Source organism: Xyrauchen texanus, chromosome 39 (assembly GCF_025860055.1).
Source record: "Xyrauchen texanus isolate HMW12.3.18 chromosome 39, RBS_HiC_50CHRs, whole genome shotgun sequence".
Lineage (NCBI taxonomy): Eukaryota > Metazoa > Chordata > Actinopteri > Cypriniformes > Catostomidae > Xyrauchen > Xyrauchen texanus.
In genome coordinates this window covers 28,029,095-28,045,608 of record NC_068314.1, presented here as the reverse complement: position 1 = coordinate 28,045,608, position 16,514 = coordinate 28,029,095, and the positions used below count along the sequence as shown (strand labels likewise).

The window sequence follows — 16,514 nt, the reverse complement described above, 5'->3', positions numbered from 1 at the left end:
GAATACTCCTATGAGGGGAAAAATTGTGGCAAAAGGCAAGCTTACAGGCCTCCAAGGCTTGCTTATGAAAATTAGCAAGCTTGAACGGAAGTTTGTTGCATTTAAAATCGCAAGACAATAAAAAACGTAACCCCCCACATTTTTCAAAGATAAATTTAGGTATGTGAAACCATAACAAACTAGAATCAGCATTCAGGCAGCGTTTAATCCAGCCGATCTTGAAAACCTGATTGAGAGTACTGAAGTCCAAAGCATTCACACCTCCCTCCAAAGTATTTCTTATTAGAGTCTTCCTTTTAACATACTCAGTTTTATTTTTCCACAAGAATTTAAATAGTATAGAGTCGATAGATGAGTAAGTTTTCGGGTTGACATATAAGGACAAAGCCGGGTAAACAATCCTAGAGATGCCTTCAGCTTTAGATATCAATACACGACCATAAATAGTTACATTTCTTTGTAGCCAGCAATTAAAGACATTCTTTAGTTTTTTTGTCCGTTGTGAAAAATTATCTAGAATTCTATCTTTGGGTGATTTACTTATTAAAATGCCTAAATATCTAACAGAACTTTTAATCTCAATACCTTCTATATGACCTTTTTCAAGACTGTGAATAGGCATAATTTGACTTTTATTTCGATTAACAGTGAGACCAGAAGCATTAGAAAATGTTTTTAAAACTTCCAAAATAACAGGAACCTGTTTCTCGTCTTTTAAAAACAAACAGGTGTTATCCGCCAGTTGACTAATTAGAAAAGTGTGTTCAGCTACAATAATACCCTGAACATCTACACAGCGAGTAATAAAAATATTAAGAAACTCTGTAACTAATAAAAACAAAAATGGTGAAAAAGGACACCCTTGTCTGATGCCCCTGCTAACCGTAAACCGGGGAGAAACACCATTCACCAAAGATACATTGCTGTTAATATTTTTGTAAAAAATCTGAACTATTCTAATAAAGGAAGAGCCAAAACCAAATTTGCGCAAAGATTCAAACATAAACTCATGCTCGACCGTGTCAAAGGCCTTATAAAATCTAAAAATAAGATAATTGCACTATCGTTGATCAGTTCATTATAATCTAACATATCCAAAACAAGCCGAATGTTATTTGCTATATGCCTACCTTTCATAAAGCCAGATTGGGAAACAGAGACAATTTTTTCTAAGCATGGTTTCAATCTATTTGCATAAAGGGAAGCTAACAATTTATAATCCGAATTAAGTAAAGTAATTGGGCGCCAATTATCTAAATATGAAGAATCTTTGTTAGGCTTTGGGATTAAAGTGATCAAGCCCTGCTTCATGGACTCAGTTAATTCACCTTTCTTTACACAGTCTTTAAAAACTTTTTTATGTCTTGCCAAAAGGTCCTATAAAATTCAAAAGGCAGTCCATCAGGACCAGGGCTTTTATTGAGGGGGGCTTTCTGGATAATTATATCCAACTCTTCCATAGTCAAATCCATCTCACAAGACGACCGATTTCCATGACTTATGGAAGGTGTGAATGCTTGAACCCTCTCAAAAAAACTATCAGCAAACTGAGGTTTAAAAGAAGAATAAAGCTGTGAATAAAAATTGGAAACGAAATTAGAAACTCTAGCTTCATCTGTGACCAAATTGCCCTCAATATTTAGAGAAAATATTTTCTTAGATTTCCCTCTTTTCTTTTCTAAATTAAAAAATAAGCTGAATTTTTTTCCCCCGAATTCTAGCCACTTTAAACATACAGCTTCTAATGTTAGAGCTGAACAAGTAATGTCTCGTGATTTCTAGCTCTTGGGTTAAACCTGTTTTAATCTGAAGTTGAATGAATATGCCACTGACACACACACACACATTAATTATATGGAGGGATTCGTCATGAGTCTCTCTCTCTCTCTGTGTGTGTGTGTGTGTGTGTGTGTGTGTGTGTGTGTGTGTGTGTGTGTGTGTGTGTGTGTGTGTGTGTGTGTGTGTGTGTGTGTGTGTGTGTGTGTGTGTGTGTGTGTGGGTGGATATACACATGTTCACAACATGCACATTGCCAGTTTATCATCACCAGCTCTAGCCTAGTTTTTTTCCCCAAAGGCTTCAATGCTCATGTTGACACATATTTTCAATGAAAACACACATAGTCCTCCTCTAGCCATTTAAAACAAGGTGCTGTTTCAGGGTCTGAAAGAGTGTCGTGGTTCTTTAAACTGTGCTGCTTCAAGGCTTTTAGTGACTGTGTTCCCTGTTTGTTTCTGGCCCCCAGACTGCAGCTACACATGTCATTTGGAGTGTCAGGGGCTTGTTCAGCTGGACTGCAACCAACTAGACCAGCAGACAGAGGATGTGGCATCCCCCACTCCACAGAGGCCCAGTGCCACAGACCCTCCGGACATGGTAAGTGCACTCGCTCAACCATTACCGCTTTCTTAGTGATTCGCACCATAAGAGAAGTTTTGAAACACAAGGAGACAGAACAGTGAAAGATATGTATCCTATAAGGTTTGCCTACTGTAAAACAAGCTGTTGATGAATACATTTCTTATCCAACCCTTACCCTCTTACCCAGTACCAAAAGGTATTTTGGCACATTATTGGTATCATATGACAGTAATACCATGGTACTTTGACCTATACACTAACTAGGGATGCACAGATCGAACATGAAAATATGAAGAAATAAGTGAGGGATGAAACAGAAGCAGAATCTGATCATCCCTGGGTTCTGACATACTAGCCACACGCAACTGCTTCTCTGAAGCTTGGCTACAAGTTACGGGGGGAATTAGTTTAGTCCCAGGTACACAGGAAGTGACCGCACAGTTAAGACTGAGGAAGAGCAGCATGAGCCTGCCCGGGGCACACTGTCCTCGGCAAAGCACACATAGAAAGTCATTAGATTATTTTTGACCCAGTTTCTAGCTGAGCTCACACTTCTTTGAAGTATATGATATAACTTAATAGATTGGCCAAGAGACCAAAATTTCCTGTTGCTCCTGTGGCAGATCATGGCGCTAGCAATGCCAAGGTCATGGGTTTGATTCTTAGAATGCATGTACTGATAAAAATGTATACTTTTGTTTGAATGATCTAGAAGTCACTTGTGGAAAAAAGCACTTAACAAATACATAAATGTCAATGTAAAAGTAAAAAAGTACAGATAATATCCTACAGGGCAACCAACAGATATGGCAGCCTGTTTCTCACTAGACCAGAGCTTTAAATTAGCGTTGAAAAATGCATTGCAAAAGGAGAATTCCAAAATGTTACATTTAGTACATTTTATGAATGGCCATATAGTAAATTACAATAAGATAAAATAACAGCGTAAAAGATCAAATGTCATAAAGACAAGTGCAAATTGCAATCAATGCTATTTACTCGTAAATTTAGTGTACTAAATTTACGTACACTAACATTTTGCACTAATTAAATACTAACATACAGTAAATGGGGAAACTGCAGTATTTTTATTGTGTTTACTTATTAAAAGTCCCACAGACACCCTACACCAACCCTTACCCCTGAACCTCACTCTAACTTTACCTTAAAAAATTAACCATGGTTTTACTACAGTACCCATATTAGCACCATGGTATTTTGTAGTACAATCATTGTAACCATAAAATTAACTATGGTTACTATATTTTCTCTATATTACTGTAGTAAAGCCATGGTTAATTGCATTAAAACTATGGCTTTTCCTAAAAAACACATTTGCTACAATATTACTATAGTAAAACCATGGTTAATTTTACCCAGATCAAACCTTTCTTTCAACTCCCCATATCACTGCGAGGCAATCAATCTCTAGATGCATTTTTATTAATTTTAAGTATTAAAGAAAATATTAATAGTGGAGAATGGAAACCGGATGGAAAAGTGGGACAAAAAGGGGAATCGAACCTGGGTTTTATGCATTTAAATAAGCGCATCCTCACCATCCTGAACACTACACCATTACAGCAACACTTGTGGGTTCAGTTTGACTTTAATTTCTGTGTTTCCTCCAGACTATTGGAGTACAAATAGCTGTGTTGTGAGGCAGGTGCTTTTTACACCTACAAGCACAAAATCTTTTGGCAGACGTTTTGTGCTTGTCATATAATATTTAGGATGGATAGTGTATAAACTGAGACGTAGGGCATGTTTCTCCCCTCACATGGCCTGATCTTTTTTCTTGTTTGTATTTTTTAGTTTTTTTTTGGCCACTGGCATGTAAGTGCCAGCTTTACAGGTCACATACAGAGGTAGCGCTACAAATATCTGATGGACTAATGGTGTGTTCAGACCAGAGGTGTCGAGAGCATCAAATCGACCGGAAGTCATTCATTTTTTATGGCAGCCAGCATCTTTCGGTAGCAAGAAGCAGCAACATTATGGTAATGAGCATTGACGCGGTTTGGCGGCAACCTATTGGAATATAGAAGTGCTCTGCTCTAGCGAAGTCTAGAGAACACAACAGTGTAAACTTCGGTTCCCACCAAATAATAGTTCAGAAGACAAAGTGGAGGAGAAACTATTTATTGCTGTGGCGAGCAATAAATCTCTGATCCAAAGTGACATGAATTTGATAAGCGCAACACTATTTATAGGAAACATTTTCCCTCTAGAACATTTGTTTTTATCGGGAATGCTATTAATTTGCTCAACACTGATTTGACCCATTGCACTTAACAACCAGGACCACAGTTATTATTACAAATGTATTTCTTTTGTTTATTTTGGTAACAAACATAATTTTGATTACTTTCTACCATTGATTAATTTCTTTCACATTTAAAAGATTTAATGAGGATATACGCTACTTTTGATAGGTTGGCAAAAAGATACCGGTCGACCATGTCTGGATGTTTTGCGGCCCCTTTAAACATAGTTCACAAAACCAAGTATTCAGAACGAACGTTGCCACCTATTTCAACTGCATCAGAGCGTCCACGAATCGTCGATAGCGTTGTTTGCAGGACAGCCAGAGCGACTTGTGAGGCTCTCGCCTCGTGGTCTGAACACACGGTAAGTTGTAGACTATTACTATTATTAGTGGTCTATTTTTATTCGTCATATAAATTAAACATTTTCTGGATTTGATACATTTTATATTGTCTCAATAAAGTCATTATTTTTTGATATTTAAAATTACTGTGCTTAGCTGATGAAAGGGATGATTTAAAGGCCATTTCAAGACTGTTTACAGAAGTGATGTCTTTTTATTCATTGACCATTTCCTGCACAGACTGTGTTCCAAACAGGATAAATCACCCTTCGAAGGGCACTTTGAAGAGAGAATAATCATGATAGTCACGCTGTAAGATTGCTTCTAACAGAATTTCCATTAAAAATGACTTGAAGTGAGTTCTGAATGACCCTTATTTTTGAGCCCCTTAACTTTGAACTTTTCAAAGCTCTCACAGTGAATGTTAAAGTCTTCAAAGTGCATAGGGATGATTACTTCTGAATGGAACGCACCCTCATTCAAAACAACAGTGCGGTGTGCTTCATTCTTTGTGACTTTAACACTATTACTAAGCTCTGCAGTGTCATTTGCTTTTACATTTGGACATTTAGTAGATGCTTTTATCCAGAAGAAATGGACGACAAAAGTATTTGTCAATAAAAAAAGTAAATCCTTACCTTGTCTACGTGTCACTGAGACCTCGTGAACAACGTCATTTATTATAAAAAAAAAGACCATTTACCAGAGACTTGTCACTTCTATTAAAATTAATGGGAGATATTGGAACTCCCAACAGTCAATGGATGTAGAAAGGAAGTCCAGACTTGCATGTAAAGGAGCCAATCACCTTTTAGATACAGACATTATCTGTTAATCAGCTAGAGTATGCGCATTAGCTATACAAGCCAGGATAAAGTAGTCTTTTAGCATAATCGGAGAAAAAGAAGCATACATTATGATACCATTGTTATCAGATTTTATTGCTGATTTGAAATATGTTCTTTGATCGTAATCTTGGCCAACTGTTGGGGATTTTGGTCTTTTCCCATTCAAGTAGATAGGAGCTGCACTGTCATGCTGCTGGTTTACATAGAAGGGCTCCTTGGCCCACGAATGTTCCAAAGATGTCCACAGAGTGACCGGACTTGCCTAAAAAGACATTATAACATAAGTGATCATTTCTGAGCTCTCCACTGAGGAAATAATTGTGAGCATCTAAACTACAATACATTTTCATTGCTACTCACACATAGACTCTCAGTATTAACAACATGTCTGGATAAGTCACTTCAGGTAAACGTTTGACCTTATTTGAGGAAAATATTTGAACTCATAGCCTTATTTAAAGGATCCGTTATTGATACCGGAAGTGCTTCAGGAAATGTTGCGTTCTAATTCCTTGTTATTATTGACATGCTTGAAATGGTCTATTCAATAATTAAAAGAGTTGGGAATGTACTTTTAAAAGTGTACTTGCATTAGTGCTTTTTTTTCTGGATATGAATGACGGAGTGCTCTGGCAAGCTCTTTCACGCAAAAATAAAAATGGATATACCTGATTATCAGAAATGTAGAAAGCACATCAATAAAAAGACCAAGACCAGTCCTGGACATTTCAGGCATAATTGGTCTGGATGCTTTTCAGCTCATCTCTGGGGGGAAAAGAGGACTTATTTGGATGTCACCCTAGCATAGTCATTGCTTAAAAAAGCCTTTTATGTCCAATTTCTCTCTTATGGTGGCAGTTTGTCTCGCCTAATTTAGGGGGCCCTTCTGTCTCTTTCCATCTCCTTTAAATCGTGAGTAATGCAAACCCAGCTGGCTTGTGCTGTCAGAGAGATTGAAAGCTGTTGAATGGTAAGCTGTCAGCAGAGGGCATTATGGTTAATTCTCAACGGAAATGAAATTTCACATTAGCGATCTACTCCCGCAGGGCTTTGGTCTTTTGAACTACAGATTGTATCAAGAGATTAGGGTAAATGTATACATTGCAACCTTTTTTTTTTCTTCCTTTTTCTTTTACATGTGTCTGTTATCCACCTCCTCACCACAAAAGGCGAACATGGGCACCTATATAATGAAGAATGAGTCAAGGGTCTTGCAATTGTGTGGTGTTTGAGTTGCATGTGAATGCCTCCATTACAGGAGTGTGTAGATATAAGGGTGTCTAAATGGATTTAATCTGCTACAAAACACATGAGACACTACCCTAAAACAAGTAACAATATATTGGTGCATATAAATCTTTTGGCGGTCATATTGGCATCCATTGTGTAGGATTAAAACTGGAGTCTGGAACAAGTCAGTGTAATTGTCTTTACTGCCATTTAAAAACCATAGAGAGAACTATCATTCTGCAAACAGACCGGCATTAAAAATGCACAGGAAATGCAGTCAGCCTGTAAAGAGTGCCTTACAACTTAATTACAAACAAAAAAAAAAAGCAGTCAGCTTGACACCCCCCTCATAGGCTGCAGGGACTTTACAGACCTCTGAAGCCAGAAGCATTTATTTGAACAAAACTCTTTCACAGACACACCAGTACCAGGAGACTAGGGGGAGGACTATAATTTCACAGTTGGTGCGAGACATTATGGATTGAAGGCCTCTCTAGTTCTCCGTCTAACCATTAGACAACCAGGTATGGGATCGGTGATAATATGTGGGTGCTTCAGCAAGACTGGAATTGGGCAGATTCGTCTTTATGAAGGACACATGAATCAAGCCACGTGCAAGGTTATCCTGGAAGGAAACGTGGTAGAGAGCATGCCAAAACACATGAAAGATGTGATTTTGAAAATCAGGGTTATTCCACAAAATAATGATTTCTGAACTCTTCCTAAATTAGTATTGCATTTAATAATGAATTTGAACTTCTTTGCCTTATTACGAGGTCCTAAAACACTGCATCTGCATTTTGATATTTTGACCAGTTGTCATTTTCTGCAAATAAATGCTCCATGACAATATTCAGTTTGAAATTTGGGAGAAATGTTGTCAGTACTTTATTGAATAAAACAAATGTTTTTGCAGTGTTCTCTTAATTTTTGTATATAATGCATGTATTTAGGGCTGCCAACTTATTATTTGAATTAATTTTGTGATATTCCAATTCAATTAATCTAATTGATTAAAATGAATCGCATATACAGTATCAATATTTGCAGAGAAAAGCCTCCAAATAAAAATTAATTCAAAATATATATATATATATATATATTAAATTATTATACATATTTTTTATTTATTATAAATGTAAAAAAAAATATTATATATATTATTAAAATTCATCAGCCTACATTATAGTGGCAGATAAATATATGCCTAGTATTGATAAAACAATATAAAAAGGGCCTTTCAATACATAGTTTTATTTCCATACCATTAACCATAAGTCTATCATTGTCCTACAGTCTTCAGCAATCAATTTTGCAATTGAATTCATCTATCTCTCCGAGGAAGACTTATTATAAGGACTTTTCTAAGGATGCGTCTGTATACACGCATCAGACAGACGCTAATGGAACATCTCACTTTATGTCTTTGTTTATGCATCATTTGTTTCTATTTTTGTTTCTCCTAAGAATTTTTATTTTTGTTTCTCACCTCCTAATTGAAAGTCTCTAAAATATTCTACCTACATTTTGCTGCACTTCTCTCCTGTTATTTTGGGGTGGCAGTGTTCCCGGTCTCTTTCTTCTTCCTTGTTTCATGAGAATAAAAACTGTTCTTCTTGCACATTACCCTAATTTCCCCTCATATCATGCAGACACTGTGTGCTTGCCCTCATATTTCCCCAGTTCCCCTATGCCTATGGCATCAAAACATTAGCCCAGCTTGTATTAACTTACTCAGCAATTGTATTAACAGTCAACTTCTGAATATTTTTCCACTCTTGGGAGCCTTACAGCAACATCAACACCACCCTACTGTCAGAATGTTGCAGAGGGCAGAGATAGGAAGACCACCCTTAGATAATGTAGCGCTCCACTCTGAAGCCTCCAGATTTAACATCCCCAAAGCTCCCTTAAAAATGACTGATTTTACTTGAAAGCCCCTGGAGTCCACTTTGGGGCTCTGCAACATCAGGCACAAGAATTAATTGGCAAGATTACAGAAGCTGTTATTTTTATCTGACTGTTTATTGGCTGTGAGAGTGACTGTGTGTTGAAGGTTTGTTTGGATGGTTTGTTTCCTTAGCTGCTGAATGTATTTCATCGGCTTTAACTCTTGTATATTAGTGAAGATAGGCTGTTGTCATCTATCATATACTTCCTTTTCCTGTCCTCAGCATGCACGCACACCGCAAACACGCATACTTTTTGTGGTGCATGCACTACAGCTCTCTCAAGCCACCATATAGCAGCTGGGTTCAACAGAAAAGTGTTATCTCTGAGATGATCTCTCAATTTGCATGTGCCATTTACGAAACTCTGCCATCTCACCATAGCATCTCCTGTGTACTCTTTTAAAAATCAGAAATATGATATACTGTACAACTATTTTTATGAATATGATAATACTGAATTCAACATGAAATGAAAATGGACCCAATTTTACTTTCTTAAAGCAGGTAACTATATATTTTTTATTGTTAAAATTTCGATGTTAAAATTCAGCTTGACGTACAGAGTCAACAATATATAAGCCATTTATAGGTTTTTAACTAAACTGTGGTGCAATCAAAACACTGTTCTGTTAAAGCGGCCCATCTAGCCTGAAATGGCAACACTGGCTCAACCAATGGTGTGCGTTTTGAGCGGAATGTTTTGTTTGTACAACCAATGGAAGATGGGGAGATTTTTCTGGAATCTATTTTAAAAATGCTATTATTCAGATGTCGAGCTACTTTTCTTATCAGTTGATGTCACTACTGTAAACCAATAGCAATGTATGCATTGTTTTAAGCTACTGCTAATGCAACCTTTTTAATATCTTGCCAACCATTAACAAAGTACTATAATGCTGGTTAACATGAATCCAGTAAAGGTTTTTTGAGGTCTCATTCTTTTGAATGGTCTCCATTCTTGTACAGAATGCCCATTTTTCACAATCCAGTCAATTCTTTGTTGATACAATAAAGTACCATCCTATTTCTCAGTGAATAGTCTGTTTCACAGAGGAATACATCACATTACGCAAGTAAATATATTGTGAATGCCATCTCATGCTGACTTTTAAAGGCATTTTCCTCTTCTGTTTGTTTCCTCTGTGCTACTATAATAGGGCATAGAGCCCAGAATATATTATCTATAATCAGTTTTTTTATTTTATTCCCTGCACAGGAAAAAAATGCCCAGAAAATACCTACGCAGAGTCATGTAAAAATGTGCTTTACTACAGCTCTGTGCTGAAATTACGAAATCTACCCATGCCCACACATATGCAACCCATGGCTCAGAATCTCATGTGTTGATTTCAAGAATGAGCTGGCAAGCCTGACTTACGCCACACTTATTGTTGAGCTAAAATGAGTAAAATGATGCTCTGACTAGATCAGCCCACAAACAGCTTAGAAACAAGCTGAGAGGAAGACAATAAAATAGTGCAACATTCCACTACATGGCCTTTACACTGGAAAGGACACATAGTCCGTCACATACAGCATGCAGACACACACATGGCAATGAGCAGTTGCACATATTTCCCGGACGCAATGTGCCAGATATGGCTGCTATATGTACTGACACTCGCCATCATTGTGGTTCCTCTAGCCTCTAACCTTTTTATATATATATATATATATATATATACACACACACACTCACCTAAAGGATTATTAGGAACACCTTACTAATACTGTGTTTGACCCCCTTTCGCCTTCAGAACTGCCTTAATTCTACGTGGCATTGATTCAACAAGGTGCTGAAAGCATTCTTTAGAAATGTTGGCCCATATTGATAGGATAGCATCTTGCAGTTGATTGAGATTTGTGGGATGCACATCCAGGGCACGAAGCTCCCGTTCCACCACATCCCAAAGATGCTGTATTGGGTTGAGATCTGGTGACTGTGGGGGCCATTTTAGTACAGTGAACTCATTGTCATGTTCAAGAAATCAATTTGAAATGATTCGAGCTTTGTGACATGGTGCATTATCCTGCTGGAAGTAGCCATCAGAGGATGGGTACATGGTGGCCATAAAGGGATGACATGGTCAGAAACAATGCTCAGGTAGGCCGTGGCATTTAAACGATGCCCAATTGGCACTAAGGGGCCTAAAGTGTGCCAAGAAAACATCCCCCACACCATTACACCACCAGCCTGCACAGTGGTAACAAGGCATGATGGATCCAGGTTCTCATTCTGTTTACGCCAAATTCTGACTCTACCATCTGAATGTCTCAACAGAAATCGAGACTCATCAGACCAGGCAACATTTTTCCAGTCTTTAACTGTCCAATTTTGGTGAGCTCTTGCAAATTGTAGCCTCTTTTTCCTATTTGTAGTGGAGATGAGTGGTACCCGGTGGGGTCTTCTGCTGTTGTAGCCCATTCGCCTCAAGGTTGTGCGTGTTGTGGCTTCACAAATGCTTTGCTGCATACCTCGGTTGTAATGAGTGGTTATTTCAGTCAAAGTTGCTCTTCTATCAGCTTGAATCAGTCGGCCCATTCTCCTCTGACCTCTAGCATCAACAAGGCATTTTCGCCCACAGGACTGCCGCATACTGGATGTTTTTCCTTTTCACACCATTCTTTGTAAACCCTAGAAATGGTTGTGCGTGAAAATCCCAGTAACTGAGCAGATTGTGAAATACTCAGACCGGCCCGTCTGGCACCAACAACCATGCCACGCTCAAAATTGCTTAAATCACCTTTCTTTCCCATTCTGACATTCAGTTTGTAGTTCAGGAGATTGTCTTGACCAGGACCACACCCCTAAATGCATGGAAGCAACTGCCATGTGATTGGTTGATTAGATAATTGCATTAATGAGAAATTGAACAGGTGTTCCTAATAATCCTTTAGTTGAGTGTATATATGTTGCAGAGAGCATGAACTGTGCCACTTTGCCAGTATTGAAATCAGAGACTGTCTGCATTATTTAACGAAGTGCAAGAGAAGAGGGAGAGAGGTGTTATAACAGTATCAGAAACATATCATGTGGTTCATCCTAATGGTACTGTGTAACAAGACCTGAGGACAGTGTCTGACAGTTGAGTATCCCTGTCATGATCTGTCCAAGCCTTCCAGTACTCTTCACAGAATGTGTTACCTGCACAATACCAAGCCAATAACAGAAAAAAGCGTTTAGAACCAAATTGGAGAAAAATACACAGATTTCTGCTTCCATGTAGTGAAACGTGCTTGTGGTATTGCAAGGAAAGGCTGTTCATCTCTTACCCCCTTTGAGATAGATTATCATTGTCAGGCACATTGATTAGTCTCAATAACCCAAGGTTTCTATACACACTTGAATGGCCCTTTTCACTTCATAATTCATATAGTAGTGAGGCAATATTTGAGGCTGTATTTGACAGTGACAAATGAGGATTTCCACTCGCATTTCATGTGATGAATCCTAACAGGAGAGACTGCACTGTTGGTCTCTCCATTTTTAGACCCCTCGCATTTTCAGTGTGGTGCTTTGTCATGGTGATTTTACTTGATTTTGCTCCTTCTGTCCAGCCATGGTATTGATTGGTTTTCTGAGCAATTGCATAAAACCCCTTACAAACTCTTTGCAAGGAAAATATTGAGCTCTGGTGGGAATGAATTGGGGTGTATTGACAGTAGTCAGACGAAGAACCTTCTCCCCAGAGGGTTTGGATATTGACCAACCCCAGAAGTGTCTTCCCTCCTGATCCAGCTCATTGATTATGGAAATGCAACCCAAGGCCACACAGCTTTAGGTCATTTGTCATAAGCTGCTGGTGATGATGTTTTTATGTCTGTTGCTGCTCAAGCACCACATCAGCCATCAGAGTTTATGGATATGGGCTTTTTATATAGTGAAGCACCAGAGAAGCCTCTGCTGCAATGAAAAAATATGCTGGAACTGTGGCCCAGTACATTGTTCAATGAGAATCTAATAAAGTTGATGAGGGAAATCCAAAGTGGCTTTCGTCCTCCCCTCATTTATAGTGGCAAAGTTTAATCTCCCTTTGTGAGGAAATCATCTCCCTCCCTGAGAAACTAGGCTAAGCACAGTAAGGAATGAAAGAGGTGAAAAAAGATCTAATTTCAAGCCGACATATTGCCCCAGTGTGTTTTACCATAGTTACGTTCTCTGGAATTGGTGTCACTGTAGAGGCACTAAAAGCATGCATGGACATTTTTCACTGTAACTCCAATAACATTTATTAGAAGGTTTTTCTAGTTAATTAAGTGATTGTGTCATTTTGTATGTACTGATTGTTAGTCAAATCAGAGGCCTAGTAGAATGTGTTTCTGGATGAACATACTTGTTCCTTGAACAATATTCATTTAAACCAATCCTATTTTAGGGGTTAAGTTTAGGCTTGGATATACAACTACAATCTTGCCAATCAATCAGTCCGGATCAGTCTGTCCTTGTATGTGATGAAACCTATTTTATTTGGACTTAAATGGTTTGTCTTTTGTGATTTTTGTAATTTTTATTTTTATTTTTTATTAATCACCCTTGAAAAGGTATTTAACAAAGTCAGTCAAGAATCAGTTTAAGAGTATTTAATTAAAATGGATCTGAAACATCTTTATATAGGTTTTATTTTTGTGTTTTTATCCATTACTAAATTCTAACATGGATTTCTCCATGAAAATAGCCATAAACTGGCACGTTGTTAAAAACAATCAATCAACCTTTCATCTCCCTCCGATTTCTGGTTATGTTAATGATTACTGTTAGGATTAGAGACAGGGTTAGAACTTACTTGTACCTCCCCTCCATCCCCCTGGAATCTACGCCCCTGCGTACAACAGTAATGATGTTCAGTTAAAGCCTTTGAATTCTACCTGTGGCTCTTAAAGGTGTATTCCATTGATCTGTATTTCATTGAAAGAAATAAGGATTTTTTATTTTGAAGTCCTGTCTGGATTCTTGGTCCTGTCTGGATTCTTGTTTCAGTTGCATTAACAATACTCTTAATTAATGTTGCCTGCCATCAGGGACAGATGCACTTTGCAAATCAGGTGCCGTGTAAAATAGGCTATAGAAAACCACATGTAGAAATCTCACACACGCACACTCCCTTCAGGAAGTGTCTTCAGTTGAGCAAAGAGCAGTTGCATGCAGGAAGAGCGATTAGTGGAGGGGGGAGGGTGTTTGCGCAAACTCATAACAAACCCAGCCACAGATGCTTGTGCAAGAAATAGAGATATAGAGAGAGAGAGAGAGAGAGAGAGAGAGCGAGCATACGTGTTGGTGTGAGAGGAGGAAGGGAGGGCGGTGCAGTACGTCAGTTCTCTCAGTCTCTGTGAGGCGGTAAGAAGCAGGTTGATTTTCTAGCTTTTTTCAAGCAGCGGTCGTAACATCACTGTGGACTGGAGCTTCTATCTCAGCCAGCCGAAGGGATATTCACAATGTCAGTGCAATGTTTACATAACATTAACCAGATCTTCAGTGCTCAGGAGCCTTTTTACAGCAATCCTGTGTGACTGTTCGTGAGTTGGTGGAAGCCAGTAAAGCAATTCATGTGCAGTGACATGCTTGCTTCACCCCTGGGTTAATTTTCTCTTCTCGTGGCAAGTGGTGCTCTTGGTTGCTGTGGATTTCAAGCACTGAACTGTTGACTAAACTAGGCGAGAGAACCTACTTTTTTACCACTGCCTGTTTGTGACCTGTGGAAACAGGAACTAAGCATCAGATACCTGCCGCAACAGTTGCGCGCGCTCCTCGGAACACACACGTCACTCAGTCACAGCGCTCCCTTGAATTTCTGAACCGTGTTTCCGGTGGCAAGTTGAGCTCTGGCCCTTCACCTGAAGTTGTGGTCCCCCGCTCCCAGCCCATCCTCCCCTTCCCTCCCCTGGAGCCTGGAATGGTGCGTTTGGTCCCCTGAAGCCCCACAAAGGGTGGACACAAAGTCCCCCAAACTGGATCCTTCTCCGCAAATGACTGGCAGCAATAGCATAAGCAGTGGGTACTGCAGCCTGGATGAAGAGAACGATGACTTCACCTTCTTCACTGCCAAGACCACCTTCTTCCGGCAGCCGCAGGCCAAGCAAGTACCTAAGGTAGTGTAGCTGAAGCTGATGGGATTGTGAAGATTTTCGGACACCGAGAGCGAGCTCATTCGTACCCGAAGCGAGAAGCACCTCAAGGAAGTGTTTGTACGGAAGTGCATTGTTCTTGAGGTTTTTCAAATGCTAACATTAAGAATTGTGCATAGCATGCATTTAGAACAGGTTCATCACCTGGTTTGTTTACATGCGAAAAGTTGGAACAAGAATATGTTTTGAGTGACAACATTGGCTGTCTTTTGCTCATTTTTTTGGATCACTCCTTTGTTCAACATGCACAATCTTGCAACGTTTATGCTTAATTAGCAAGATTAATCATGTTTACATGCATGATCTTACACACGTGATTATGCTTAATAAGCCGACAACATGTAATATAATTTAAACGCCGTAAATGGTTTTCCTTTATCGGCGTAAGATCATAAAATGTTTAAATGAAAACTGATCGGCAAATGTAGATTAACCCATTACCTGATTTCACGTTGCATGCACCGTAAATACAATTAAGAATAAACAATTAAATATGTGTAGGGTGATGTAAAATCTTTTATAATGAATATATTTTTGATAGTTGGCAGCATTTAGCTGTGCAGTGAGGTGATTGCAAATGAGTCCATTTACATGCACAACAATATGCTGATATCTATCAAAAATAATCTAATTCTTAAAAACCCAAAAACACAAGGAAAATGTGTTTAAAGGTTTGACATCAAAATGTATACAGACATGCACACACAACATGCACACAGCTAAAACGTCTGTAAATGTGTTCTAGGTTATGGACAAAACTTCTGTGTGCCTATCTGATTATATATTTGATTAAACAGTTTATGAACTTTCCCCGATAAAAGAACACCGTTTAAGGCATTTACATAACCTTAGACATTGTTTACTTCTCAAGCATAATCGTGTAAGATCATGCAGAAGACACTCATTGATAAGAGTTTAATGGTTAGATTAGACGGGCTGTAGAACAAGAGCCTTGCCCATGGAAACTGCAAACTGCAGATTAAAACGAAGAGTTCTCTCGAGGACTTTCATGACTTGATAAAGAAACTGTTCAATCGCATTGTTCCCCCTGCTGTCAAATAATATGCTTCTCATGGCAACAGTCATTTTGACACCAATCTGACTGAAAGATTAGCCTTGCCCTATATTCTTAAGTAATTTACTTGAAACACTGTGTACTGCGTTTAGGTTTGCCATTCTTGAAATTAACAGATAAGGGGAAGGCAACATTTTAAGGTTGTTTTGGCTTGGGGGATGACTGGAAAAGTGTTAGTAGGAGAGGAGATTGTATGATGGTTAGCACAAAGATGTAAGATGCTAATGTTGAATAAGTCTCCAAGCATTTAAGGCCTCTTTTTTTTGTGCAAAAGCAAAGTTTAGTGAAAAAAATTAAATAAAATAGTTTAGAGC

General features: G+C 38.5%; 1 protein-coding gene across 3 annotated transcripts in view; it reads left to right on the top strand.

The window, feature by feature from the left end:
* LOC127632588 (ras association domain-containing protein 5-like) overlaps positions 1 to 16,514 on the top strand; it is a 56,365-nt gene that overhangs the window by 22,019 nt on the left and 17,832 nt on the right. For 2 of the 3 annotated variants that reach the window (XM_052111260.1, XM_052111261.1), the window contains exon 2: positions 2,246 to 2,376. In XM_052111260.1, the coding sequence (XP_051967220.1) occupies positions 2,246 to 2,376 (131 nt within the window). Of the gene's footprint in view, positions 1 to 2,245; positions 2,377 to 14,264; positions 15,090 to 16,514 lie in introns of those variants that run through there. The other variant, XM_052111262.1, reaches the window with a different exon arrangement.